The sequence below is a fragment of the Myotis lucifugus genome, unplaced genomic scaffold (assembly GCF_000147115.1).
Source record: "Myotis lucifugus unplaced genomic scaffold, Myoluc2.0 scaffold_6, whole genome shotgun sequence".
Classification (NCBI taxonomy): domain Eukaryota; kingdom Metazoa; phylum Chordata; class Mammalia; order Chiroptera; family Vespertilionidae; genus Myotis; species Myotis lucifugus.
This window is the reverse complement of record NW_005871054.1, coordinates 18274034-18301136: the sequence shown is the minus strand read 5'-3', so window position 1 is coordinate 18301136 and position 27103 is coordinate 18274034. Positions and strand designations below refer to the sequence as shown.

General features: G+C 40.3%; 1 protein-coding gene across 1 annotated transcript in view; it reads right to left on the bottom strand.

Moving 5' to 3' along the window:
- HNRNPLL (heterogeneous nuclear ribonucleoprotein L like) overlaps window positions 1–27103 on the bottom strand; it is a 66939-nt gene that overhangs the window by 30869 nt on the left and 8967 nt on the right. Inside the window, exon 3 of the mRNA XM_006083442.2 lies at window positions 3047–3111. Coding sequence (XP_006083504.2) covers window positions 3047–3111 — 65 coding nt within the window. The remainder of the gene's footprint in view (window positions 1–3046; window positions 3112–27103) is intronic.

Below are 27103 nucleotides of genomic sequence, written 5' to 3'. Positions count from 1 at the left end.
CCCGGCTCGTCCAGGAGCCCAGACCGGGCGAGAGGGCCCGATTTTGTCCGGAAGAAAAGTCGACGCTCATTGCACCGCCGGGGTCATTTCGGCGGTTTTGCATTCTCGGCGGTTGTGAATCTCCCTCTTGGTCTTAGAGCTTGAGTAGTCTTGGTCTCCGATCTCTTTTTCTTCTCGGAGTGAGAGAGAGAGAGACATGCCACGCCCGAGGGACGGCGACAGGCGGCGAGAGTGCGGCTTGTTAGGACTCGAGGCGCGGTCAGTCTCGGCGGGAAGGCGTTGCAGACGGGTGTGGGCGGCCGGCCGTCCGCTGAGCGACGCGCCCGGAACCGGTAGCTGCGAGAGCGCCGGGGAGAGAGTTCCCGAGGCGCCGCTCCCTTGTGTTAAGGAGCCAACATTCGGCCTCACCCCGCTCCGCCGTCTCCGTCCCACCCGAGGGAGCGAATCTAAGGATGGGACGCGACCGTGGCTTCCGGTCTTCCCTCCTCCCCGGATCCGCTGCCCGCCGCCCAGGCTCAGCCCCCGCCCCCGCCCCCGCCCCCGCCTGCGCTGTCGCCGCGCAGGATGGAATCCAGCCGCAGCCCGCGGGAAGCGCCCCCCACAACCCTCGTCTCCTTCCCTATTGGCAGGTGGAAAAGTCGACCAGGCTTCCCATTGGCTACACGGACTGTTCGTCAAAAGCCCCCCACGGCCCGCCCTCGCCTTCCCGGTTCCTTCCCAACTCGACCACGGCCGGAGAGTCCTGACCGCGCAACGCTCGCCGCGCGCCTGCTGGGAGCGGTTGCAGCCACCGGGCGGTTGGCGCTGTTAGGCTTAACCTGAGGCTGCACGGGCGGGGAGGCTTACAAAGGTGTTCGGGCTGCGGGTGTTAACCGCCCTCATTTAAATGCTTGCATTTGTCATGAAAAAGAAGGGAAAACCACTAGACTTCCTGCAGATATGCCTCACGCGGCCCACAGCTACAGGAGGAGAGGGGAGAAAAGGGCCTGGAACTGTGAAAGTAGCCTTCTTCCTATGCTGTGTGCAAAATCTGATAGAAATGGTGGGCTCCCTGCCCCTAACTGGATATTGGAGATATTTAGTCGGCATGGACTAAATGCAGCAAGTGCTCGGGGAATGTCAGTTTGATCAGTTAGCACTCATTTGTCGTCTGGGCCTTTCTTCTTTCCTGATAATTATAGGGGACTAATATGTGTAAGTTCCTGCTCCAATTAAATGTTTTAAACCTTCCATATAAAATTTCATCATCCCAACCCTTTATGGACGAGCTGATCTACATCACATTATTAATTTTTGAAAGATACGAAAGCCTATCACAATTCTCTTTGGATCCCAGCTCTCTTCCTGTGGAGTCTTGAGGACTCTTTCAAGCTTCTAGTTGCTACTTTCTCTTTTTGCAACTGGGCCCTTTGTACTTACCTCTTAGGATGTTCTGTTTAAAAGACTAAAAGCGCTTGAAGACCGGAACTGCTCTTTTCATCTTTGCAAACCTAGTTCCAGTACAGTCCCCTGCACAAGTTAGGGCTCAGCGATACCGAATGAGTGGTTCTTGGGAAAGAAAGATCCATTGTATCTTCCAAGAGAGACACTGGCAAATCTAACGCAACCTAATGCCCTTTGTGACTTAATCCTTGGAGGACTGCTGAGGGTCCATACCCAGCAATTTCACTTCTGGGTATCTATCCAAAGAAAACACTGCCTTGAAAGTACATGCACCCTTATGTTCATTGCAGCATGATTTGCAATAGCCAAGATATGAAAGCAATCTAAGTGCCCATTGATAGATGAGTGGATAAAGAAGTTGTGGTACATAGATTCAATGGAATATTACTGAGCCATGAAAAGGAGTGAAGTTTTGTCATTTGTGACAACATGGATGGACCTAGAGCAGCGGTTCTCAACCTGTGGGTCGCGACCCCTTTGGGGGTCGAACGACCCTTTCACAGGGGTCGCCTAAGAGCATCGGAAAACACATATATAATTACTTATTGTTTTTGTGATGAATCACTATGCTTTAATTATGTTCAATTTGTAACAATGAAATTGGGGGTCACCACAACATGAGGAACTGTATTAAAGGGTCGCAGCATTAGGAAGGTTGAGAACCACTGACCTAGAGGATATTTGCTAGGTGAAAGAAATCTGACAGAACAAATACCATATGATTTTATTTATATGTGGAATCTAAAGATACAAAAGAAACAGATTTATAGATACACAAAACAAACTGATGTTTCCCAGAGGGGAAGGAGGTGGGGGAAAGGGCAAAAAATATGAAGGGGAATAAGAAGTACAGATTTCCAGTTATAAATCGGTCATGGTGATGTACAGCATAGGGAATATAGTTTTCAATAATGTGATAACTTTGCACGGTGTCAGATGCTTGCTAGATTTGTCATCGTGATCACTTTGTTAAATATACAAATGTTGAATGACTATATTGCATATATGAAACTAATATATTGTATGTTAATCAGATTTTATTTTTGTTATGTTAACCATAGTTATTAAAAATAAAGTCACTTAAGTTTTTCCATTGTCCTTGTCCCTCACATTCTTTCCTAAATGTGGCTCTTCCTTTGCTAGGTGTGAATTGTCTCCTCTCCCAGCCTCGTTCTCTCTCCTTTTCAAAACATTTTTTTACCACTTTTATTTGTTGCTGACAGTGCTTTAACACAGTGTTTTGTACTTTATAATTTATACTGCCTGTCATTTTGGAATCCAATTGCAAGGTTTTTCACACCATAACGCTATAATCAAATCTGTGTGTGGCTACAAGTAATCACTAACAAATAGGAACTAAAAAATTGGGAATTTTTTTTGTAAATTAAGATAGAGTGAAAGTGGACAGAAGAAATATGAAAGAGGGAGCTGCAGAGCTGCTGCAGACCAGGAAAGGTCATTGGCAGAGCACTGGGAAGAATGAGAGGAGCCTGAAGTCCTTATATAAACGTTCCAAATAGTTTGTGTGATGATGAAAATATTTTAAATTCCCAAAGCCTTCATCCAACCTATGGATTCTACCAGGTTGAAGTGCAAGTCTCACACCAAGCGGTAAGGAAACCCAGGCTTGCTGAACCTTGCGGCTATACTTGGTGTTTACTTCACGAACTGGAAGTAGAAGTCAATATGTACGAGTATTAAACTTAATTCTTTTTTGGACTAGCTTAAATCAAATTGTTAGGTAAAAAAAAAACTGAAGAAGCAAAACTTAACATGTTTAAAAGACAAAGGTCAGCACATTGACCTTGGGTGACCTTTGAGCCTGCTGTAGATGAGTTGTTCAGACTGTGACAGTAGGTTCTTTGATAAGAAAAAATGCTAGCTAGCTCATCACTATACCATGAGAAAAGGAAAAGAATGAGGGCATAAATTGTATTCTGCATAAATTAACTTAGATGAGATAAAGAAATTATACACTGCCTGTAGTCAGACATGCCTAAAAGACTCAGAAACAGCTCCTAAATGACATGTCCATCTGGGATCTTTTGTACTACTACATACAGGCTCAGCCAAAGGACCAATGGTCTGAGTGCTTAATTGGTTGGTCTGCTGTTGATTGGGGTAGGAAGCAGCCTTGAACTCCCTATGCCATAACTCAAGGAGGATTCAGGGGTTATACTAGAGTGGGAGACAGATCCAGAACAGGCCTGGGGAAACTGGTAGTCAAGGTCCTTTGTGATCTAGCCCCAAATTGCCCTTTAGTTTTAAATCTCATTGCTGATTATGTAATTTATAAGACACTGCACTAAGTGATGAAGGGACTAAAAACTATTATGAGCTGGTCCCTGCCTTCTCAGTGCTTGCAATCACGTTGAGGAAAGCTTGCAATCAAGTTGTAGCCCAAAGATAGGCTACAAGGCACATAGAATATACACGCAGCAATAATAGTAACAGCCCTTTACATTGTGTCAGGCACTGTGCTAACTGCTACAAGAATCATGTCAATAAATGCTGACAGAAGCCCCACAACAGAGGCTTTACTACTGGTCTATTTTACAAGTAAAGAAACAATGTAGGAGAGTTGAGAGACATGCTCCAGAAGACACAGTAAACTAGAGAGCCAGGATTGGAACCCAAGCAATCTAATTCCAGAGCCAATACTCTTCATTAAGAGGATGGATGATTTAATTATTGTGTTTACTACCATGAACATAGAGATCTAGTTTATAGTCACTTGTCATGATACTAATTCATTCACTAATTTTTACCAGGGCATATACAACTTTAATTATGGGAAGGGGTAAATAAATGATCATTGTCACCATTTTTATTGGTTTAAGGAAATTCAATTATCTTCCATAGGAAATTACAAATATAATGCACTGTTTTAGTGTTTGTTTTTAAAATGTAATTTCCATTTTAAAAAAGCTTCAGAAATTATGAGGAACGTGTCACCATTTTCTACTGGATGCATCATTTGCGCAACTAGAGATGCAAACTATGAGCTCTTCATACCAAAACTCAATTTCCAATATTGCTGCTATTTCATTGAAAATACAAAACTTTTGTTTCCTGCCTCAGCTCCTGAAAAAATCAAACAAGACCTTCAAGCACACCTTATCGTGGAGTCACGTTTCCAAAGGACTGGAACCAGAGAGGTATGTCTTAATTAAGACACGTTTAACGTAAATCCAGCTTAGAACAAAGTCCTTTCAGAGACTAATCAGTTAGTTGCTATGAAACTTTGTCCAATTTGAGTACATTCGTTGTGATGATGTCATTTCCCTTGTTTGACAGAGATCACCAAGAAAGTGGCACTGTGGTCCTCATACCCAAATTAGCCCCTTTAATTCCACTCACATTTGGTTAGTTAGGGTGAAAAGAAGCCACAGTTCAAACAAGATGCACCCCACGGGAAGTGCCTCAAACACTATTAGCTCACTGTGTAGCCAAGTGTAACCACAGCAGTATTCTCTTTCAAGTGCTATGGTCATGCACACCTGCTTTGGGGCCAGAGCTGCCACTGTGTTTAGCCTCTTTAAAAAACATAGTGATTTGTGATAAATCTGCAAAATTAAATAGAATGACCTTAGAAAAACTAGCTCATATATGACATACTGACAGGCAAGATTCAGATTCTTGTTATCAGTTATAGCCACTTATCCTTAGTCAACACTTCAATTAATTTACCTTTCTCTCTGACTCATATGAATTGATAGCGCTTTAGAAATCTTTAAAAATAATTTTTACTTTAAAAAGTCACATCACGGCATCCTGTCCCCAGTTGAGACTAAATAGGATTTATCAAAGTAAATTCATCTTGCATGTGGCAATAAAGATCAAACAAAATTAAACAAATAGTTGCTCGCACTTAAAAAAGTATTAAGATAGAATGTGAAATAATTGGGAGCCATCAGTAACTCTTAATAACTGTTGCTAAGTTTGAGCTCTCAATCCTTTCTATCTTTTTTAAATTTGAGCAAAATAAAAAATACCTTGGAAATGGCCCACCTCACCCCAAGAAGTCAGTTCACAACTACATCATCCCAACCAATGTCTGGAAGCCACCAGGATCAAGAAGCTGCCACCTCCACAGCCAGCTCCAGAACATACCATACCAACTGTTACCTGAACCAGCAAAATGGATGCACTCACTATCCCATGATGTTCACAGAGCTAATGACTGAACAGTGGGGTCCCTACTCAAGAAAAATAAAATGCCTCCACAACCAGGCCTATCAGAGAAATAGCTCTCCACATCTTCCATGGAAGCATCTGGTTGTTGAAACCTAAGCACTTCCATCATAGCTGCAAGAGAGTCAGGAAGATGTGATTGCCTTACAGGTTTCTGCAATACAGGAAGCATACTTGAATCTTGAAGCGGGGATGAAATACCTATTAGGTGCAATCCTCCTTCTCCTCCACACTCACCTAAAAAAAATTGAATTTTTGGCTTAAATAGACCACACGTTCTGTGCCACACATTTATAGAATACTAAAAAGTCAGATGTGTATATAGATATGTATGTGAGTGTGTGTGTGTGTGTGTGTGAGAGAGAGAGAGAGAGAGAACACTCCATAATAGCAGGAAAGTTATAGAATCAAACCTCAGATCCTAGGTAGCCCTATATATATATACACACGCATGTAGATAGAGCTGGGAGAGAATTTGAAAAAATTTTAAAGGTACTCTTAATATGATGATAAAGTCATTAAAACTTTTAAACATTCTCTTTAATATTTATATGATAAAAATATTAAGAGGGTTAAATAAAATTGAGTACTATTATGATTTACAAACTCTTCTAAGGAATTTTAATCTTCAGGTTACTATACATTTCATTATTAGAGAAAAATTTAATCTCACCACTATCTATAATCATAACATCAAAAGAAACTTTATTTAGATGGTTGCAAAAATCATTTTTTTAAAACCCCAAAAGTCAAATTGATATGCAACTCAAATGGGGAAGAAGGACAGAATGATTCATTAAATAGAGGATGTGATTCTTATTCTGCAGAATGCTTCTTGGAGCTAGCCCACATTCAGAATTGCTACCGATTTCAAAGGAAACTTTGTACAAATTAAAAACAAAAAATCTGAATTATTTTGTCACTGATCCCATCACTGGATTTGGGTCAAACTTAATGTGTTTGGCTTCAATGGAAAGTAACTGAAAATATTTTGACAATGTCCAGTTTTATTTTAAAAAAATGTGTATTAAGCATTGTAGCACCCAACATTTGCAGAATACAGTGTTTCATTCTCACTTCTGATCAATGATTGTACAGGAAATAGAGCCTCAGTTATGAATATGTGCTGAGTAATTCGGCAAGTATAAAATGTAGAACAAAGAAAGTGTAGGCTACATGAACACTGGAGGATTGGGAAAGAATAAGGCCATTGTCGACATTTATAGAGCCATTCTGTTCCTTGCTCCCTTAGAACAGATGATTGAAAACTGTTTTTGAAAGTCTCAGTGACATTATTCTGAAAAGCCATCTGACTGAGAAGCAGGTGATCCGGTGACCCTAGGACTTGGCGGAGAAGGGCATGTGTGTGGCTGACACACAGCCTGTCCTGGTCTGGGACATATATTTGAAGCTGTAAACAAACACAGGGGTGTTTGATGCTTGACTTAGTTACGCCTGGACGCTTGGAGAATTTGGAAACTCCACCCAACCCACTAGGTTCTGTGGACTCCTTAGATCCTTGTGAAAAAAATAAATAAATAAATAAGTGTTAGAAGCAGAAGTTAAGGAAATTTTCTCAGGATACTTAGCCAGACTGGGTACATGCAGCACTGTTTTGAGACCCAGGTCATAAAAGACAGAAGGGGCTGGGGACATTGTCTTCATTTCCTTCTGAATGGATGGAGCAAGGCAAGTATACAAGTGCCGTGTAGGATGGAGCAGTAGAAAAGTAGCATTTACACGGCGGGTCCCAGCCACAGGGTCGGTACCTCCTTCAAACAAATTTTGAACAAGAAACTCCACCAGGAGACTGGGCCACCACAGGGAGTTGAGCATAAACTCTACTCACAACTTCCAAATTAACTGGTGAAGGTGTTGTGAGAGGAAGTGACTGAGGTCTTTCAGGCAGCCATGTGTTATCAAGCTGCCTTTTTTATTCCCATGGACTGACTAGGCATACGAACATTCAGACTACACCTAATTTGCAAAAATGCCCCACCAGTTCCCAGTTTTATAATCCATATGTATTCCTCACTTTATAAAATAAATATTTCAGAGAAGTTGACTATAAATAAAATGTAAAGCGAATCCTATGTTCTCATAAGTAGCCATTTTTAAGGTATAATTTACATACACAGTGACCATTAAATTCTTTTCCAGTGTGGAAAATATTCTAATACGTTGGATTAAAAACTTCTGATAATGAAAGACATTGAGATGCACGCTAGGTTGGATAAGCCAATTGGGGCACATCCCCTACTCTAAAATGATTCCTCCACTGTTAGCCACTGCCATATTTTCATGCTCACAGCTATCAGACTTTTAAGCTGGGATTATAAAGCCTAGAGTCAGGCTGTAATAGCATCCTTTCTACAGGTTCTATGATCATGACACCAAATTAAAGTTTACTTAAAATTATATAGAACAAATCAGTTCCATGTTTATTCTTTTTTTTCAATATTTTTATTTATTTCAGGAAGGGAGAGAGAGATAAAAACATCAATGATGAGAGAATCATTGATCGGCTACCTTCTGCATGCCCCACAACCGGGAATCAAACCACTGAACCACGCCGGCCAGGCCCATGTGAAGTATGGTAGCAATCATCTCAGGTAGAAACTGTAGTTTAACTCTAACGCTGCTGTTTGGTTTCCATACTTATTTGCTTGCTAAAATAATAGAAAAGTTATTTTAATTTTCTGAATTATATAAATCACCCCATTCGATTAAATACCCTATTGATTGTAACGTGAATATCCCATTGGTTGTGGTCATACTGGTCTTAGAAAGCACATTTTCCTTTACCTGGGAAGGACAGCACAATATCCCAAGGTCAGAGGGCTCCAATTAACGTGTCCCTGTTGACTCAGTGATCCGGAGACCCAAAAACTGTAATTTAGATAACATGCTGCTTCTGCTTCTGTAAACTGCTTTTTTGCAAACCGGGTTCCTCATTCCAAACCTTGGGATGTAATCAATACCTTTGTGATCTTTGCCTATATAAATCTGGTGTTGGGGCTGGGGCGGGCACTATGAGATCTGGGAAAGCGAAATGCCCCCTCATAGTCCCGGATTTGCAATAAATGTGACTCTTTAATTCGACTTCTTGAGGCGTCCTTGTGTGATTCGCGGGGTACATTACAACACATGTTTATTCTAAAAGCTTGTAATGTTTTACGGAACAGATTGGCACACAAGGATAAGATTCTAATCCACCATGGTAAATGAACCTGTAATGGACATCTCTCATTTTTAACAGTCTAGTTCCTCCCCCTTATAATAGAACCCTTCTTTTCTGTGAGAAACCAAATCTATGTGCCTTAGTTGGGGTTCAGCTGTCACTCAGTGTCACACAGCCGTCATCACAAGGTTGTGCAAGTGACCAGGCCAGGCCACTCAGAGTTCGCATTTCCTTAGTGCCATTGCTTGTTTCAGAGGTGTGTATGTGACATAGCAGAACATAGCAGAATCACCTCCAGGAGTGTTTTGTCAGAGCTATTGGGAAAGACTGTTCTTTTTGCTGGATTTGCTGAACTGGGAGCATAGGTGTCTGGAATTGAAGTAGCCTGGAATGAAACTGTGAGAGTCAGGAAAATAGTGCTAATGACATCATTTGAGTCCCTGGATCCAGTTATGTCTGAAGCTGGCTCTATGTTAACTCTCCTCTCTTCTCTCTTCCACTCAGTAGTCTCAGTTGCTCCAATCCCACTACAATTTACCCAGCTCAGCAGGAGTAAAAAAACCCACCATGTCCAAGACCTGAGTTCCTAGAGTTTCCTTCCAGACAGTGATGCCAAGGAAACAACTAGTGAGACACTGAGAATATATGAGCCTGTGGTTCATTATCTTCATTAACGTTAGCCCATCAGGGAGAGAGACAACAGGTCGGAAGTACCTAGCTCCCTCAACCCCACAGGTTTTAGATCATCCTTGTTACAGACAGACACGATTTTCCTCATGACATTATTCTACTCTGTGGCCAAATCCTTTCTAAAGCTTCTCTGCAAATCATGTGCAAAACTCTTCTCCAGAGAATCCCCCAGGTTAGGTTAGCTAGACTACCCGTGGCTTTGCCCCTAATTGTTACATCCTTCATTCGCATGTGGTCTTTGTCATTATCACAGGGAGGGAGGGCGTTCCCTTGCCAGAACCAGGATGGCGAAAGAGCACATCACAACTGGAGTGCAGCTTGACCCACAGCAGGTTCATTTCCTGCTGTGTTCTTGGTTCCCCTTGCTTTTGCGTTCATAAAAACAGACATCCTGCAGTCCCTGCCCATGTCTCTCCTTGTTATGTTTCTCCTTCCAAAACTACTGACTCGCATGTTTGCTTTGCTCTGAATTTGCTAACTTAACTTATTTTACTTCTACTGACTAATGCAGGTCGTTTTCTTCTCCCTACACAACAGATGATCTCTCTGAATTTCTCTTACAGACCAAAATTGTCCAATCAATCCTCGGAACCTACCAACTTGGCTAAGACAACAAATTCTTCTTTTGTTTTAACCTGTTTGAGCAGGGTTTCTTTCACTAAAAAAAAAAAAATGATTCAATTTCCTGCCACAATCTGCTGAACTATTAAACCATTTTCAGGGGTTTTCATTCCTACAACCAATTATTGAGATGCTCACCACCATAAGTCCTGGGGTTCAAAGTCAGGTTAAGTAGAGAAAGGAAGGAAAACATGGTAGAGTGACCACACACCAGTGCTCGCTCCAAAACACCAGTAAAATTACAGTAAAGAAATACAGTGAAAAGGCATTAGCCCCTGTAGGAGAACTCACCGAGATGCAATATGACTCTAGCAGCAAAGGGGTTTGGGAAATGCTGGACTCTTAGGTCTCCGTAGCCTCAGGCTTGGCTGACTTAGAAAACCGGAATGCCACCCAAAGATAAATATCAGGCCCCAGGAAGGAGGTTAATAAATGTATAGAGTGTGATAACTGCCTGATGTTATCTGTTAACCTAGGAATGCACTGTTCTTTCTGGTTGTCTATGTGACTACCCACCATCTGGTTTTACTATTAATCCCCTATGAAAAAGAGACTCTGTCCTGGGAGCGGTGTGGATTCCCCTCACCCCCCGCCGGCCACCACTGGGAGCAGCTGCCTTGTCCATGTATGTAAGTTTCTCCTATTAGGCCAAGGCCAGGTAGCTCAGTTGGTTAGAGCACCATCTTGATACACCAAGTCTGGGCACCTACAAGAATTAACCAATGAATGCATAAATAAGAACAACAACAAATCAATCTCTCTCTCTCTCTCAAAATCAATCAAATAAATTTTTTTTAAAGTTTCTCCTATTAAAGCTCTTATGAATTTGAACGGGCTACATGCCAGTTCTTTGGAATTGATCCTGAATGAGACTTTTGGGCTTCTCCTCCAACAACGAAATGGAGAGAAATAGAAACAAAGAATATTCATCAAACTTATGAAAGATAGAAAGTGAATGAAGAAGTCACCAATAATGTAATAGAACAGAAGAATCAGGAAATTGAACAGAGGGGAATTTCAATGACTAATGAACTAGAAACTGAGAGTCTCAGTGTTTGGAGGCAGTAAGGGTCACAAAAGGTGGAAGTGAAGGTGTGACTCTAAAATTAGTGGGATTGGTAGGCCATGTGCGTGGAAAATAGTTGGACCTCTAGTCCCAGGTCCCCTTCCCAACGCTTAAGTAGCCAAACAAATATTTTCCTCTCTACTCACCACCCCACAGGAGAATAGAGGATCATACTCTGGAGAAATTAACCCAAGAGGCTCTGGAGGACAAATCATAGTGTTGAAAACTGGTATATTATGTAAGAAGCTGGTATATTATGTAAGCTATATACTGAACTATGGAAGCCTCAGGCACCTCCCTGTCCTGCCACAGAGAGCAACCAGCATATTCCTCCACCCAATCCAAGATTTCTCCTCTGGAGCAACTGGACAGACCCAGAGGAAAGACCTCCACACACTGACATCAGAGGGTCCCTCAGCAATAATCAGGCTGGTTCACTACCCAGTCATCCTACAGCAAAGCCCTCCAGGCAACAATCCCTGTCCTTACACCCAGAGCTTCCAAAGAACTTTTTCATGAGTCAGTCTTAAAAATTAATGGCCAACCAGTGAATCCAGACATTTGAGGAAAACCTGCACATGAAAGGCATATCCCAAAACAAACAGAGAAAAAATGGAATTCAGGTGTTGGAAACCAGAAGTTCTTGACCCTGGAAAGAGTAAAGTCGAGCGCTTGCAAGGATGTTTGATCAGCAGAGCCCTCAGTGTCTCATATCAGCTAGGATTACACTCAGTTGCAAGTAACAGAAAACTAGACCACAGTGGCTTAAACAAATACAGCCATGTGCCTCTTAATCACGTGATAGATCCTGAGAAATGCAGCGGTAGGCAATTTTGTCATTGTGTGAACATTATAGTGTGCTTACACAAACCCTGAAGGCATAGCCAGCCATCATGTATGTGCTATACTTTTCTATAACTGGTAGTGCAGTAGGTGTGTTTACACCAGCATCACCACAAACATACGAGTGTGCATTGTGCTATGACATTACAGTGGCTACGACGTCACCAGGCAATAGGAATTTTTCAGCTCCAGTATAAATGTATGGGACCACTGCCATATATGTGATTTGTCATTGACCAAAATGATGCATGATTATAGTGGTTTACTTTTCTCTCACAACGAGAAGATGGAGGTAGCAGCTGCAGGCATTGGTTTGACATCTCAATTAAGTCAGAGATGGTACTTCTGTGGTTTTCTCACTGTAACCCTGATGACCCAAGATGCCTGTTGCACTTTGTCATCACATCCTGTTCAAGGCAGGAAAGGGAAGGAAGGACGCAAGGATGGTGCCAGCTATAACTGTTTCTGCAGTATCATCTTAATGGCCAGAGCCACGTCACATGCACCACCAGCACCTGGAAAATTCATGACTATGCTGGAATGAGCCATTGCTGCCTTAACAAAAATCAACAAAAAAGAAGAGGGAATGTTCACTGAATAGATAACTAGCCGTCTTCACATCGAAAAGTACTTTTCTGAAACGTGCTTGTTATCTAACATCTTACAAGATTATAAATGATTTTTGAGTAGCAACATATCTGAAGGGAGACCTGAAAAATGTTCCTGGAGATCATGGAGTCTTTCTTCCAGAGTAGAGTTTAGCCTTTCTACAGATGACATCATTTAATTATCTTTCTTGTAACAAAGTTTAGGAAAAATCCACAGTGCCACGGATACTTAAGGCTAAAACAATAAATGTATGTAACATTTTCCAGCTTTATTTCTTCCTTCTAACTTGAGTTTTAGGTTTCTGCACACCTTACACATATGGTGAATGGTGGCTCACCAACAACATCAAGAACAGCTCTTCCACAATCGCTATCAGAATCCTCATAGGTGAATGTAAGTAACATCTAGGACAAGTTTCAAATGTGGCGACAGGAAGCATACTACAGATTTAAATGAGAACTTGTCCTTGTGTATCGACAACTCCCATACTCATATCCAGTACATGCTGTGATGAAAACTTATTCAACTCTATCCTTCGAGAAGTCAAGCTCCAAACACAGGGATCTTTGATTTGTTTCTATCAACAGTTCCAAGAACACCATCTGGAATATAGTAGGGCTAAATAAATAGTTAAGTGAATGAATGGATCTCCTGACTTCCTCTTTTCTCCTTGCTTCTCTATTCTACCTCCCACTTGTGTTTCAGAAGAAATCCTTGTACACACTGATAGTAGGATTGCAAATTGGTGCAGCCACTATAAAAAAACAGTTGGGGGTTACTCAAAAAAGTTAAAAATAGAACTACCATATGACCCAGCTGTCTCACTTCTGGGTATTTATCCAAAGAACTTGAAGACACTAATTTTAAAAGATAAATGTATCCCTATGTTCATTACAACATTATTTACAACAGCCTCAATATGGAAACAACCTAAGTACACATGGATGATAAATGGATAACGCATATGTGATATGTCCACAGTAGAATATTATTCAGCCATAAAAAGTAAGTCCTACCATTTGTGATAATATGGATGGATCTTGAAGGCATTATGCTAAGTGAAATAAATCAGACAGAGAAAGGCAAATACTGTATGACTTCACTTATACAGTATTTGTCTAAAGAAATTATGTCATCTAAAGAAGCCTAACTCAGAGGGTAGAAGGGTAATTGCCAGGGGCTGGGAGAAGGGGTAAATGGGGAGATATTGGTCAAAGGGTACAAACTTCCAGTTATAAGATGAACGAGTTCTGGGGACCTAATGTACAGCATAGTGACTATACCAGTGATGGCAAACCTATGACATGCGTGTCAGAGGTGACACACGAACTCATTTTTTTGGTTGATTTTTCTTTGTTAAATGGTATTTAAATATCTATACTAATAAAAGAGTAATATGCTAATTAGACCAGGAGACCTTCTGCAGACCTTCCGGACAAAGCCTGGGGCTTGGCCAGCCTGCAAACTGCCCCCAAGTGGCCCCCAGCCCCTCACCCAGGCCGGCCACACTCCCCAGCGGGGACCCTCACCCCAAAGGGGGCATAGCCAGCTTGCAAACGGCCCTCAGCCCTTTGCCCAGGCCGGCTCCGCCCCCCAAGGGTATCCTCATCCTGATCCGGGACCCCTTTCAGGGCAGACCAGCCAGCCCCCACCCATGCACCAGGCCTCTATCTATACTAATAAAAGAATAATATGCTAATTAAACTGGGAGACCTTCCAGAGATCTACTGACGTCCTTCTGGACAAAGCCATGGTGGCAGGGCCAAGGCAGAGGCAATTAGGGGCGATCAGGCCAATAGGGGGGGCAGTTGGGGGCAATCAGTCCGGCAGGGGCAGGCAGTTAGGGGTGCTCAGGCCAGAAGGGGGGGGCAGTTGGGGTTGATCAGGCCGGCAGGCAGAGTGGTTAGGGGCGATCAGGCAGGTGAGTGATTAGGAGCCAACGGTCCTGGATTGCGAGAGGGTGCAGGCCAGGCTGAGGCACACCGCCCCCCCCCCCACCTTGTGCACGAATTTTGTGCACTGGGCCACTAGTATAAAATAAATATCAAAAATATAAATCTTTGTTTTACTATGGTTGCAAATATCAAAAAAATTTCTATATGTGACACGGCACCAGAGTTAAGTTAGGGTTTTTCAAAATGCTGACACGCCGAGCTCAAAATGTTTGCCATCACTGGACTATATTTGACAAATACAATCCTTTGACATTGCTAAGAGAGTAGATCTTAAATGTTCTCACCACAAATTTTTTTTAAAAAGGTAATTATGTGAGCTGATAATGAAGGTGTTGACTCACTTTATTGTGATAATCATTTTTCAATCCAATATATACATGTTTCAAATCATCACCTTGCACACCCTAAACTTACACAATGTTATGTATCAATTCTATGTTAATAAAGCTGTGTGTTTGGGGGTGGGGGTAATGATGTGCTTATAGAACTCTTTTTCTCAAGACCCATTTTATATCCTTTGATGCTGGTGATAACAGTCCCACGTGGGCACACCAACTGCTAGTTAGCTAGATAGAAGCTTTGTTAGGGAAACAGGTGTCAGCAGCAGCACAATCTATGTTTCCAACGACCATGACCCGATGAACTGAATTTGGCAATTCCTAGTCTACACCCAGAGTCTTCAAATGGGAAGTGGGCTCTACTAAAACCAGGAAAGCGCTGCTGAGCCTCTGGCAGCCATCAGCCAGTCCTGTTAACAATTTACTTCCCTCATAACCTTCTCAGACTCCCAGCACCTACAAAGGGTAAGGGGCCAGCCAGCATCAGCTCTGCTGCAGGCCCTGTGGTCTCTCTGGAGAGACACTTCCTCCCACCAGCATCCCCCCCACTGTACCCAGCCCCCACGCCAGCCTCTCCTGTGACCTGAGACTTTCAGGAAAGCACTTAGGGGGGTATGGATCACTGCTTTAGAGGATGATGAAATCAGGAGAGGGTCTGAATCTACGCGGCAAGTCATGTTACAGGGCCATTGTCTCATTCTTGGTGGCGTCACAAGGTGTCCTATACTCAGCAGAGTGGCAGCCTGACTGGAAAGGAAATCAGTAATAAAAATAGCATCTAATGAATTGAGAACTTACCACACGCCAAGCATTTTGTTAAACACTTGGCAGACATTATCTCATATATGTAATCTTTTCAGCCACCCTGGCAAGTGAAACTCTTAATATCCCATTTTACCACTGAGGAAAATGAGGCTAGGAGGTTAAATAACTTGCCTAAAATTATACAGCAAGTAAATGATTGTTAGAATCACTTTTTTTTTTTTTTTTACATTGCAGGTAATGAAAAGCCACTTGAACTAAATTAAGCTCCCCTCATAGACCAAAAGGAAATTTAGCATGTTACCAGGAACCCAAGGGTCAGGAAGTGATATCAGGCATCAAGAGGGACTTGACCCAGGAAACGGAAGCCTGTTAGGAGCAATGAGAATGCCCAGAATACATGTGAGAGTACTTCATCTCTCTCCCCTTCTATCCTCCTTCCAGAGGTCTCTCGCCTAGTTCTCTGTACAGCCTCCTTCTAGGCTCAGGCCTGCTTCCTCCTCGGCTCAGGCCTATGCTCTGCTCCAGGCGTATGTGATAGCCAAGTATAGTTGTCCCCACCCCCAGCTTGCAAGTTCACTTGTTCTTAAGTGAAGTGGTCACAATTCTTAAGTATTAGGAGAGAGAACTAATCCTTTTCCTCTTCTGATCCAATCAAATGTGTCCAGTCAGGCAGTCACACAGTGCAAACATGACTGTAGGACACAGCCTACGGGCAGTTCTCAGAGGAGGCTTTAGTCTGGGCAAAGGTCCCAAAATGTGTATTCTCCCCGGCTTGAGGTCAGATTGGAGCCCAGGCTTTTCTGACTCCAGAGCCAGAGTTCTTAACTACCATGTTATTCCAAAAGAAGGAAATTGAATACCTATTGGATATTCACATTGTTAAAGTCATCACAAACAATGTATTTGTAATGTTTTCTTTATTAAATTGGATAGAGATTCATTATAATATTTCATATACTTTGTGTATGTAAAATATTTCATAATTTGAAAGCCAAAGCATCATCAAATATTGAGATTATTTTAAAAAAAAATTTTTTTATTGATTTCAGAGAGGAAGGGAGAGGGAAAGAGAGATAGATCATCAGTGATGAGAGAGAACCATTGATTGGCTGCCTCCTAGACAACCTACACTGGGGATTGAGCCTGCAACCTGGGCAAGTGCCCTGACCCGGAATTGAACCATGACCTCCTGATTCATAGGTCAACGCTCAACCATTGAGCCACACTGGCTGGGCAAATATTGAGATTTTAGAAAAAAATGTCAAAAGGTGATCAAGGACTTTAATTTTTAGCAATATGGTAGCCTAATTGTCCAGAGTAAATCTCCCAGTAAAAACACCTAAAAAAGCTGGATAACGATTTTTATAATGTGCATTTTTTTAAAAAATTGTTTTTTAAATGCATGATTGAGCTGGCAGGAATATAAAGGAAATCTGTGGGGGACAAAAACAACCAGAAAAGTAAGTGGTGAGTGTTTGCCCTGGGGCATCTGCTAATCCCTGATGACTTAGTACATGGGCTTTCATAAATCTCTTAAGAGATCAACCGAAGGACTTGTATGCATGCATATAAGCATAACTAATGGACATAAGACACTGGGGGGTAAGGGAGGGCAGGGGATTGTCAAGGGCGGGGGGGGGGGGGAGGACACATATGTAATACCCTTTGTAATACTTATTATAATATTTTTTTAAAAAGAATAAAAAAAATCTCTTAAGTAGAAAAGCAGCAGCAGAAAAGTCTTTCACAAGCTGAGAGATCAGAATAGAGACCCTCACTAGAATGTTCTAAAGATGACTCACTAAATGGATGATATAAGGGAAAAACACATCCAGCAAAGTGCAATGGGCAGACCCTTATCTGCCTTGGCATAGAGATGTCCCAACCACAAATACTCACATAAGTCCTGGCCATTCACGCTGCCTATCTGGTCTGAAACCCCCCAATCTGAAAACTTAGCTTAAGTGGTCCAAGACTGCCAATGCTCCCAAGCACTAAGCAGGTACAAAACTATCTTCTCTTTGGCGGGACACACTTTAAACTAGGCTTCAAAGAGTCCCCACAAAGTCCCAAGGAACGTAACCTCACAACCAAAAATCATAAAACACACAAGAAGTCAAACCACCCTAAGTTGAGAGTCATCAGAAAGAGCAAACAGCAAAGTCAGTCTACCATAAACAGAAATGGAAAGATGTGTCTTTTTCATAAATAGGATGTCCTAAAAACGTCCGTTCTCTCAAGGTGATTTGTAAATTCAATGCAGTTATGAATCATAATCCTACCAGGGTGTTGTGTTTTCTTTTCATTGAACTTTACAAGTTTCTTTCAGTATTTAGATGAGTGGTTCCCAACCTTTTTAGGCCATGCCCCACCTAAGCATCTCTAAAATCCGGATGTCCCCCCATTACATAGAATTCTTATTATTCAAAAAGTGAACTCCTATTCTCATGGAGGAAGCCTAAAAGGCCCTTAACTTGGTCTAAACAAACTTCCAAAGAACATGGCATCCATGAAAGAGAAAAATAAAAGTACAAAAGGACAGTTGAAGTGCGGAGGAAGAAATCACTAAGAAATTGTTTAAAAAAATAATAATATGAAGTGATAGGAAAAAATAGCAAATAAAGTTTCAAAACACATAATAGAGAACGGAAATGCATAAATATATCACACTATATATTTATATACTATATGTGAGGCCCCTAGAACCGTAAGAAATGCAAAAAAATCACTGTTAATAACTCATTCTCGAATTGCCCCCCTTAAAAATTAAATTGTCCCCCTGTGGGTGTGTGCCCTATATTGGGAACCACTGATTTAGATGGAAGAGCAAAGTGCCAAGTATAGCCAAGACACTCCAGAAAAGAACAGATGTAGAGATTTGTCCTACTGAGCATTAAGAATTATTATAAAGCTATGATATTAAAGACTTTGCGGTATTAACTCAGAGACAAATAGACTAACAGAACAGACCAGATAATCCAGAAATAGATTTACATGTGGAGATACGATAGATAATAAAACTGGCATTGCAACAAGTTATAGAAGCATACATACAGTATGTATGAATTTATACAAAAGTTGAAAACAGGCAAAAGTCAAGCAATATATTATTTAGAGATACACATGTACCTGGTAAAATTATTTTAAAAAGTGAGAAATAAAATTCAAACTTTGGTAATCCAGGGTTTGAGATTAGAGAGTTACACACAAGTGCCATAAAAAATATTGGTAATAGTCTACTTCTTAAGCTAAGTGGGGAGGATAGAAGTGTTCAATTTATAACTAATCTTTCAACTGTACAAACATGCTATATGTACTCTTTTGTTTTAAGATCTTCATATTTTTTATTTAAAGGGTAATCTGAGTTTATTTTAAAAAAATCATTACATTAAAAAGTTGAAAATGTTTGAATGATACAGAGTTAAAGTATCAATATTGTATGCGGTTCATATAACTTGATCAGATAAATACTAAGACCATGTTAGAAAATGAAACAGAAGTCAAGAATAGGCACAGTCAGCTTTTTTGGCCATGTGAGGACACAGCAAGAGAACAGCCTTCCACTAAAAAAAAATAATAGGCAAATTCAAACAAGAGGATATATAATTAACAGTTAAATATAGGGTTAAAATAAAAATATTCCATGATCCAAGTATTAAAAATAAATTAAAATTTTATATTTAAATACTATCCTCTCTCAAATTAAGTATCATATTAATTTTTGACGTTTTACTGCTGCTAGAAAGGTAAATGATACAAATTTGTGAAAAGCAATTTATCAACACCTATCAAGAGTCCTAAATTGTTTATACTCTTCAGTCAAAAAATATTTTCAGTAATCTGTTCTATAGAAATTGTTGTTATACATCAACAAATATTTTTGTTACAATAAAGAATGTTTACTGAATGCTGCCATGTGCCAACATGTGCTAAATCATACAAAGTAGGTTTCACAAATAAAGAGACTTTGGCTAAGTTATTGCCCAAATTACTCAACCTGGAAATTCCAGGGCCAAAATCCAAGCCCAGGCAGTGTGGGCTTGTACTGCCACACTGTAATATTGTTTCTAATTGTAAAAAAAAAAATAATAATCAATAAAGATCACTTTTTAGTGATTCAAAAACAGTGTGAGACAATTATTCATGTGGGGAAAAAGAAACTGGCACCAACTAAATGTCCAATAATAGCCAAATAAAGTCTAGTATATTTCTATGCAATAGGAGGAGGAAATTCATGATTTCAGAAACTAATACCAGTACATGGAAAAAAATACATCTTAGAGTTGAAGAAATGTATCAGGATGCAGTGCAAATGTATTACTGTTAACATTAAACTAAAACTGAAAGTCCTACTCATGGTAAATCAACAATATCTATCATCTTAGGAAGCAAAGGACAGCACCTTTTTACTTCTATTTTAACTTAATGCTAATGGATAATACGTTCACATTATCCAAACATCAAACAAGTATAAGAATACAAACAGTAAAAAGTCTCATTCCCACCCTGTCCCAGATCCACTTGGTTTCCTAACCCCAACACAGGTCGGTAACATTAGCAGTTTCTTGGTTAGCCTCCCAGAGGCTACATTTATTGATTTATAATAATAATCGGTCCTGATGAAAGAGGACAATTTTTTATCTTCTTCCTTTTTTATATAAATAAAATACCATCCACATTTTCCAGCAACTTGATTTTTTCATTTAGTAATCTTGAAGATCTTTCTAAATCAATACAGGAAGCACTTACTCATTTTTTATAGCTGTATAGTATTCTATAGTGTAGCTGTACTATAAGTTATTTAACACGGCTTATATTGATTGGCATTTGTGTTGCTTCCAATTTTTTGCTATTACTAGAAAAATACTGCAGTGAGTAATATTTTTAGATACTATCTCTAGAGATCATTAGTAAAAATAGAATGTTGGATGCAAATGGGTATCTATTTGTAATTTTGATGGAAACTGCCAATCTCTAATGGGCTCACATCTTTATGTCATTAAATCATCCTACCCAAAAACATGGTCTGCTTTTCCATTGGTCCCAGCCTTCTTTTGTGGAGAACACATAATACTTTTCATAAAGTAATTATATATATATATATATATATATATATATATATATATATACAAAACTGTATATATCAATGATTTCAGTTATGCAGAAAAAGGAACAAAGGAAATAGTTCAGCAGGTGGTATTTATGGGTTATGTGGGTTACCTCTGGATTCTTTTTTATCCTTTTCTGCATTTTTACTTTCTTGCTTTATTTTGTTTTGTTACAATGAGCATGATTACTTTTGAAATAAGAGCTTTTAATAAAGGTCCCCTGGCCCAGGCTTTTGCATTTGTCTGCCAAAATGAGACAACTAAAGCAGAGTTTAGATGACAGCCCAGGTCACATTAAACTATTATTCATGGCTGGGGGACAGTTCAAGTCTCCTGCCTCCCAGTGCCAGTGTGCAATCCCCCCACCCCCCCCACCCCCCCGCCCGCCACACACACACACACAAGTCCCCCACCTCACTGCTTTATTTGGCAACAATGGAGATTTTAATTCCTTGCTAAAGTTTGGGAAAGTAGCCTTCACAAATTTCATGGGGTGATAATGGAGTATTTTTTCAAGCTTGATTTAGTGCTGAGTTTGGATACAACATGAGGCTGTGATTTAAAAATGACCTCACCACATCCCTGGAAGAAATGCCTTCCAAGAAGCCCCAGACATCACTACCACTTTCCTGAAGACCAAGTTTGATCTGGCCAGCTCCTCCTCTCATCCTGCCTCTTCACTGCCCAAACGTCCACTTGCACCTTCAAAAGTGATGTCATGCCCTGACCGGTTTGGCTTAGTGGATAGAGCGTCGGCCTGTGGACTCAAGGGTCCCAGGTTCGATTCCGGTCAAGGGCATGTACCTTGGTTGTGGGCACATCCCCAGTAGGGGTTGTGCAGGGGGCAGCTGATTGATGTTTCTCTCTCATCGATGTTTCTAACTCTCTATCCCTCTCCCTTCCTCTATATATATATTTTAAAAAGTGATGTCACACCTGTAGTTTGTTTTTGTGTTTTTAATTTTTTTAAGGCTTTCGCTTGGCAAATCTGGCCCAATATGATGACTAATAACTCTGAGGCTCATACACAGGAAATTCTACACTTCCAGGAAAGACCCTGTCTGATAGAAAAGGGGAGGCAGGGTAGAGGACAGGAAGCAGGTGGAACCAGGAAGACAGGTTTTTCAGAAGCCTGGAAAGAAAGCACAGGTCTGCAGTTATACAAAGAAAAATTTTTTATTAATGTAAAATCTCAGAATAGTCAATAACTTTTCAAAATAATAAGATTTAGCATCATTCATCACGGGGAAAAAAAAAACCAACCACCAGATAAATCCATAAAAGATGGGTCCAGAGAAATAGGAACTTTGAGATGAAATTTGCAATGATCTCCATAGGCAAATTCCCCATTTGTCCTTACTGTGTCTTATTTCAAAGGGCAACTTTCTGAAAGCCCAGCAGAGAAAAGGCTGTACCCTTGCACTGAGGCTGACCTTTCTCAAAGTGGAATGTGGTTTTGCTAAAATTAAAAAAAAGAAAAAGGAACTATCAAGGCCAAGCTGCACTTGGTTGTTATCTTACAAAATCTGACCGAAATTTGCTCCAAACCTCCCCGCAGCACCAACAAGTCCAGAGACGGCTGTGTGGAAGCTGGTGCCCCATTACGTAACCTCATTTTAGGAAACTTCATGGTCTTGGGAAACCACAGCTTACAGATGTGTAATTTGATGTTTCTATGGGACAATTAAATAAAGAATTTCTGAAGGGAAAAATTCTAATATAGAGACTCATGGAAGGGAAAATTTACTGAAAATGTCCTTTAGGGGAAATTTCCTATGTGGCATAAATGACTTTCCTCTCTTTAATCAATTCTGATAATAATTCTTCTTTATAGACCAAAACCCGTCGAACTTTATATTTGGGGAAGAAGAAAAGAAGGGAGAAAAGGTCTTAAAATTCTGGCAGAAATGAAAAGGACTACTTAGCATGCTAGGGGCTCCTCCTGGGCAGAATCATAAGCGTGCTTCCTCGCCCGCCAGCGCACCTCCAGTTTCCTACCTACATGTTTTCATACCGATTCAAACTCTTGTTCCCAGCCAGACGTCACACACGAAAATTTCTTGTAAACAAATCCTCATTAAGGTGGTTCACCTTTCTAAGGGAAATTCACATTTCAAAAAGGTTTTGAAAGACAAAAAAAATCTTTTTTTTTAATGAAATAAAAAGACCCAAAGGAACTTGACCCTGACACTGGTGTTTTCAGAGAATGTGAGAGTCTGTCAGCCTTCCTGCTCAAGCCCACAGGTTGGTCACATATGCCACCTACTTGAGGTTAGTCCCAAATCCCCTAAATTCCTGAGGATAAGAATCTTGATTGTTTCTTCCTTCAAGTGAAGTAAAAAGGGAAATATTTAAATTGACAGCATATAGTTGGGGGGGTGGAGAGGAAAGGGTTGAAGCAAAATATACCTTCAAGCCATAGCTCCAAATCATATTTCATGAGAGTTTCATTTAATGCATCAAAATCTACTTAACTATGAGATGAAAAAGGTTCACAAAGACTTCATAGAAAAATAATAAATGAAAAGATCTACCACACCTAATGTGTACGTCAGTACAAGAAATAATTAATCCTCCTAATGAAGCATAGTAACCTCCATCTTGTATAAAAAATGCTGTTTGAAATCCTCTGGTATTGTTAGATAGTCCCTTGTTCTGTAAACTCTGTCATTTTTAGACAGTCTCTTATTCTGTAGAATAACTTTTTTAGTTTGAATAATAGAAAAAGATAAAAACTTAACTGTCTGACCTTGCAAGCTAGCCATCTAATGTAATGGACTAATACTGATAATAATTCCCATATTCTTATGCCAAATATTTGTTCTTTATGTATCCAAGATTACAAACTGTCTGTAACAATAACTCACACAGTCCTCTTTGTAAAATCTGCAAAGAAGCTCAAAAGGCATAAATACAGGAAACTTCCTGTGTGACTTCGCTCAGAGGTTTGGAAGAAACACCTCCCTCTGGGTCGTGCGCAATAAACGACTCCTAATTAATTGGTTCATTAGGCGTCTTGTATCTCACTCGCTGATTTACAACACAACACTAATAAGAAATGTTCTTTTTCTGTTACTTGTCAGCTCACTGACTTTTTCTGGATCAGGAACAATGAAAACTCCCACTAACCAGAGCAGATTGTTTGTTAGGTTTTTATTCTCTTACTTTAAAAAAAAATGTGGAGCATCTCAGAGAAATTCATAAACTATACAGGATAAAAAAATGTATAAAGGAAGAACATTGAGACAAATGGTCAATGAAGGTTAGAAAATAAAGACATGATGTGCCTAATACACAAAGACCATTTCATGAGGATCCTTCCTGTTCATTCAGCTGGATATTTGTTTTTGAGCTTCTAGCAGCCAAACAAGAGGAAAACTAGATCAGGTAGAAAGTCAGACGCCAAGTTGGGAGTTCTGGTCACAGAGCCCCCCAAACAGGGCCCAGATGTTGTTAAGTACAGCATCATGCATTTATTTGAGCTCTTCTATGATTCTGTTACCAAGGACCAAGATGCAGAATTATAGAAGGGAGAAGATAAGACACACTGAGGAGAGAGGCAAGAAATACTGCTCACCAAATCTGGTGGCTAGAGGGGATCCACAGACCAGTGGCTGCAAGGGTTGGCTTCTGGGGGAATATAGCTCCCACCTGGCTCATCCCATCCAGCAGGGAAAACTGACTGTCCTAGCACCATCACCAAGAACATACAAAGAAAGAAAAGAAAGAAAGAAAGAAAGAAAGAAAGAAAGAAAGAAAGAAAGAAAGAAAGAAAGAAAGAAAGAAAGAAAGAAAGAAAAGAAAAGAAGAGAAAAAAAGAAAGAAAGAAAGAAAGAAAGAAAGAAAGAAAGAAAGAAAGAAAGAAAGAAAGAAAAGGAAGAAAGAAAGAAAGAAAGAAAGAAAGAGAGAGAGAGAGAGAGAGAGAGAGAGAGAGAGAGAGAGAGAGAGAGAGAGGAAGGAAGGAAGGAAGGAAGGAAGGAAGAAAAGAAAGAAAAAAAGAAAAGAAATTCATGATACAGAATGAAGAAATAGCAGAAAATAAAAAATGAACTCAAAGAATTCACAGCAAATTCATGGTGATATTACAGGGGATGAGGCAGGGGTGGGAATGAGATGACTTTGGGGATCAATGGTACTTCAGAAGTATTGGGGAACACTTTGTGGCACACATAGAAATACACATAGAGGCTAAAAGCAAATATGCCAGCATGCTAACGGCTCTCAATTCTGGGAGGTCAGAAAACGTGGTACTTTATACTTATCTGTATTTTTAACATATCTAAAAAATTTTTTTTAAATGAAAATAGAAGAGATTGCAGTAGAAGGCAGTATGTTGGTAAAGGATTCCTGGAAAAAAGAAGTTTTGAGGCAAACAGTAAAAAATGGACTTTGGATGGCCTCAGGGGAACGTTGCCAAAGACTGCGGAGCTTTCTGTTTGGAAATAGCTCATTTTTCAGAAGTCAGGGATATGAAAATTACCTGTTTTCCAAATAAATAATTCATAGTTTTTTATATGACTCAATGTCAAATACATCTTTGTGTCTTTAATCTTCCCCACTCATCACCACCCATATGTCTACCATCACTATGTACTGATTACCTTGGAATGGTCTGGAAAGAAAGAAAGAAAGAAAGAAAGGAAGGAAGGAAGGAAGGAAGGAAGGAAGGAAGGAAGGAAGGAAGGGAGAAGAAGAAGAAGAAGAAGAAGAAGAAGAAGAAGAAGAAGAAGAAGAAGAGGAGGAGAAGAGAGGGAGAAAGAGAGAGAGAGAAAGGAGGAGGAGAGAGAAGAGAGATGAATATATGTCTAAGTAATTCACTAATAGACAGAATTATCGTGCATTCTAGAAAAGAAAGAAAAACCAATTATGTCCACAATAAACGGTCCTCCATACTATCTTAGAAAGTAAGAAGTTTTAGATTTTGAGGGACAAAAGCAAAGCTTGCGTAGAAAGATACATGGCAAATCTCCAACCCTGTGATGAAAGAATACCTGCACGTTTTGACTCTGTTGGGTTGGCCATTTTTATGAGCATGTGGTTACAACAAAAATCCTCCACCTCATGGTCCAATCCTACTTGTATCAATTCAAGTTCTTTTTCTTTTCTTTTTCTTTTCAAATAACAATTTCATGGCTCTTTATTAAAGTCCTGCTTTATTTAACACTTGGAGTGGGGGAAACGAGTTAAGTCGGCTCGCGTGAATTGCGCGTACTCCGCGGGAGCCGTCTTTAACTCGGTTCATATAGATTTGCGGTGGAGTGCGGGAAACGTGTAAACTCGGGCTGATTGTAACTGCGTATTACCAAATATTTGTTTGTAATCCACCCTTTTGGTGGATGGAACAAAACCAAAAGACAGAGCCATCTTATATTTTGGCGGGAAATTCACCCCACACCGGAGTGTTAAAAATGGCAAGCCTATTCTAAGATCATTGTTATTGTTTTTTATGCTTAATTGTTTTTTTCTGTATTGAGTATAGCTGACATATATCAATTCAAATTCTTGATGTCATTTTGGTATTAGAGTCCTTTTCTCCTCCCTCACCTTTTTTTTTTTTTTTTTCAGTTAATCCTCACCCGAGGATATTTTTCTATTGATTTTTCAGAGAGAGTGGAACAGAGGGGGAGAGACAGAGAGAACGAAACATCGATATGAGAGACACACATTAATTGGCTGCCTCCCCTACATGCCCCTGCCAGGGCCTGGGATCGGGCCTGCACCCAAAGTACGTGCCCTTGACTGGAATCAAACCCCAGACCCTTCAGTCCTCGGGCTGATGCTCTATCCACTGAGCCACACTGGCTAGGGTGAGTCCTATTCATTTTAAGGATACTTCATTATCTTGATATCTTTGAATACCACATATCAGCAGCATGAGATAGAGGACACTTGGCAATAGATGCTGTTACACAGCTGCAGAATTCATCATCTATGCTATGAAACGGCATTTAAATTTTGTCTTTTAGAGTTTGAATGGACTATGATTCCATTATGATGCTATTGAGAGCGTTTATAACGTGAGCATTCCTAAACACTCCCTCCATGATAAAGCAGCTCAATTGCCCTTTTTTCCTGAACTGTTGAAGACTGAGATCTGTTGCTTGGTTTAAAACAACCTATAATGTGTGGTCAGGGTCAGATACTTTAAGTCTTGCAGATCAAAACCACATTGACCATTTTCTTTGGGGGGGGGTGGCATCTATTTTCACTATAACTACTGTATCTTAGTCCTTAATGAGGTATGTATTGTCCAGAGAAAATTAAAATAGAAATTCTGATGTAGATAAAAT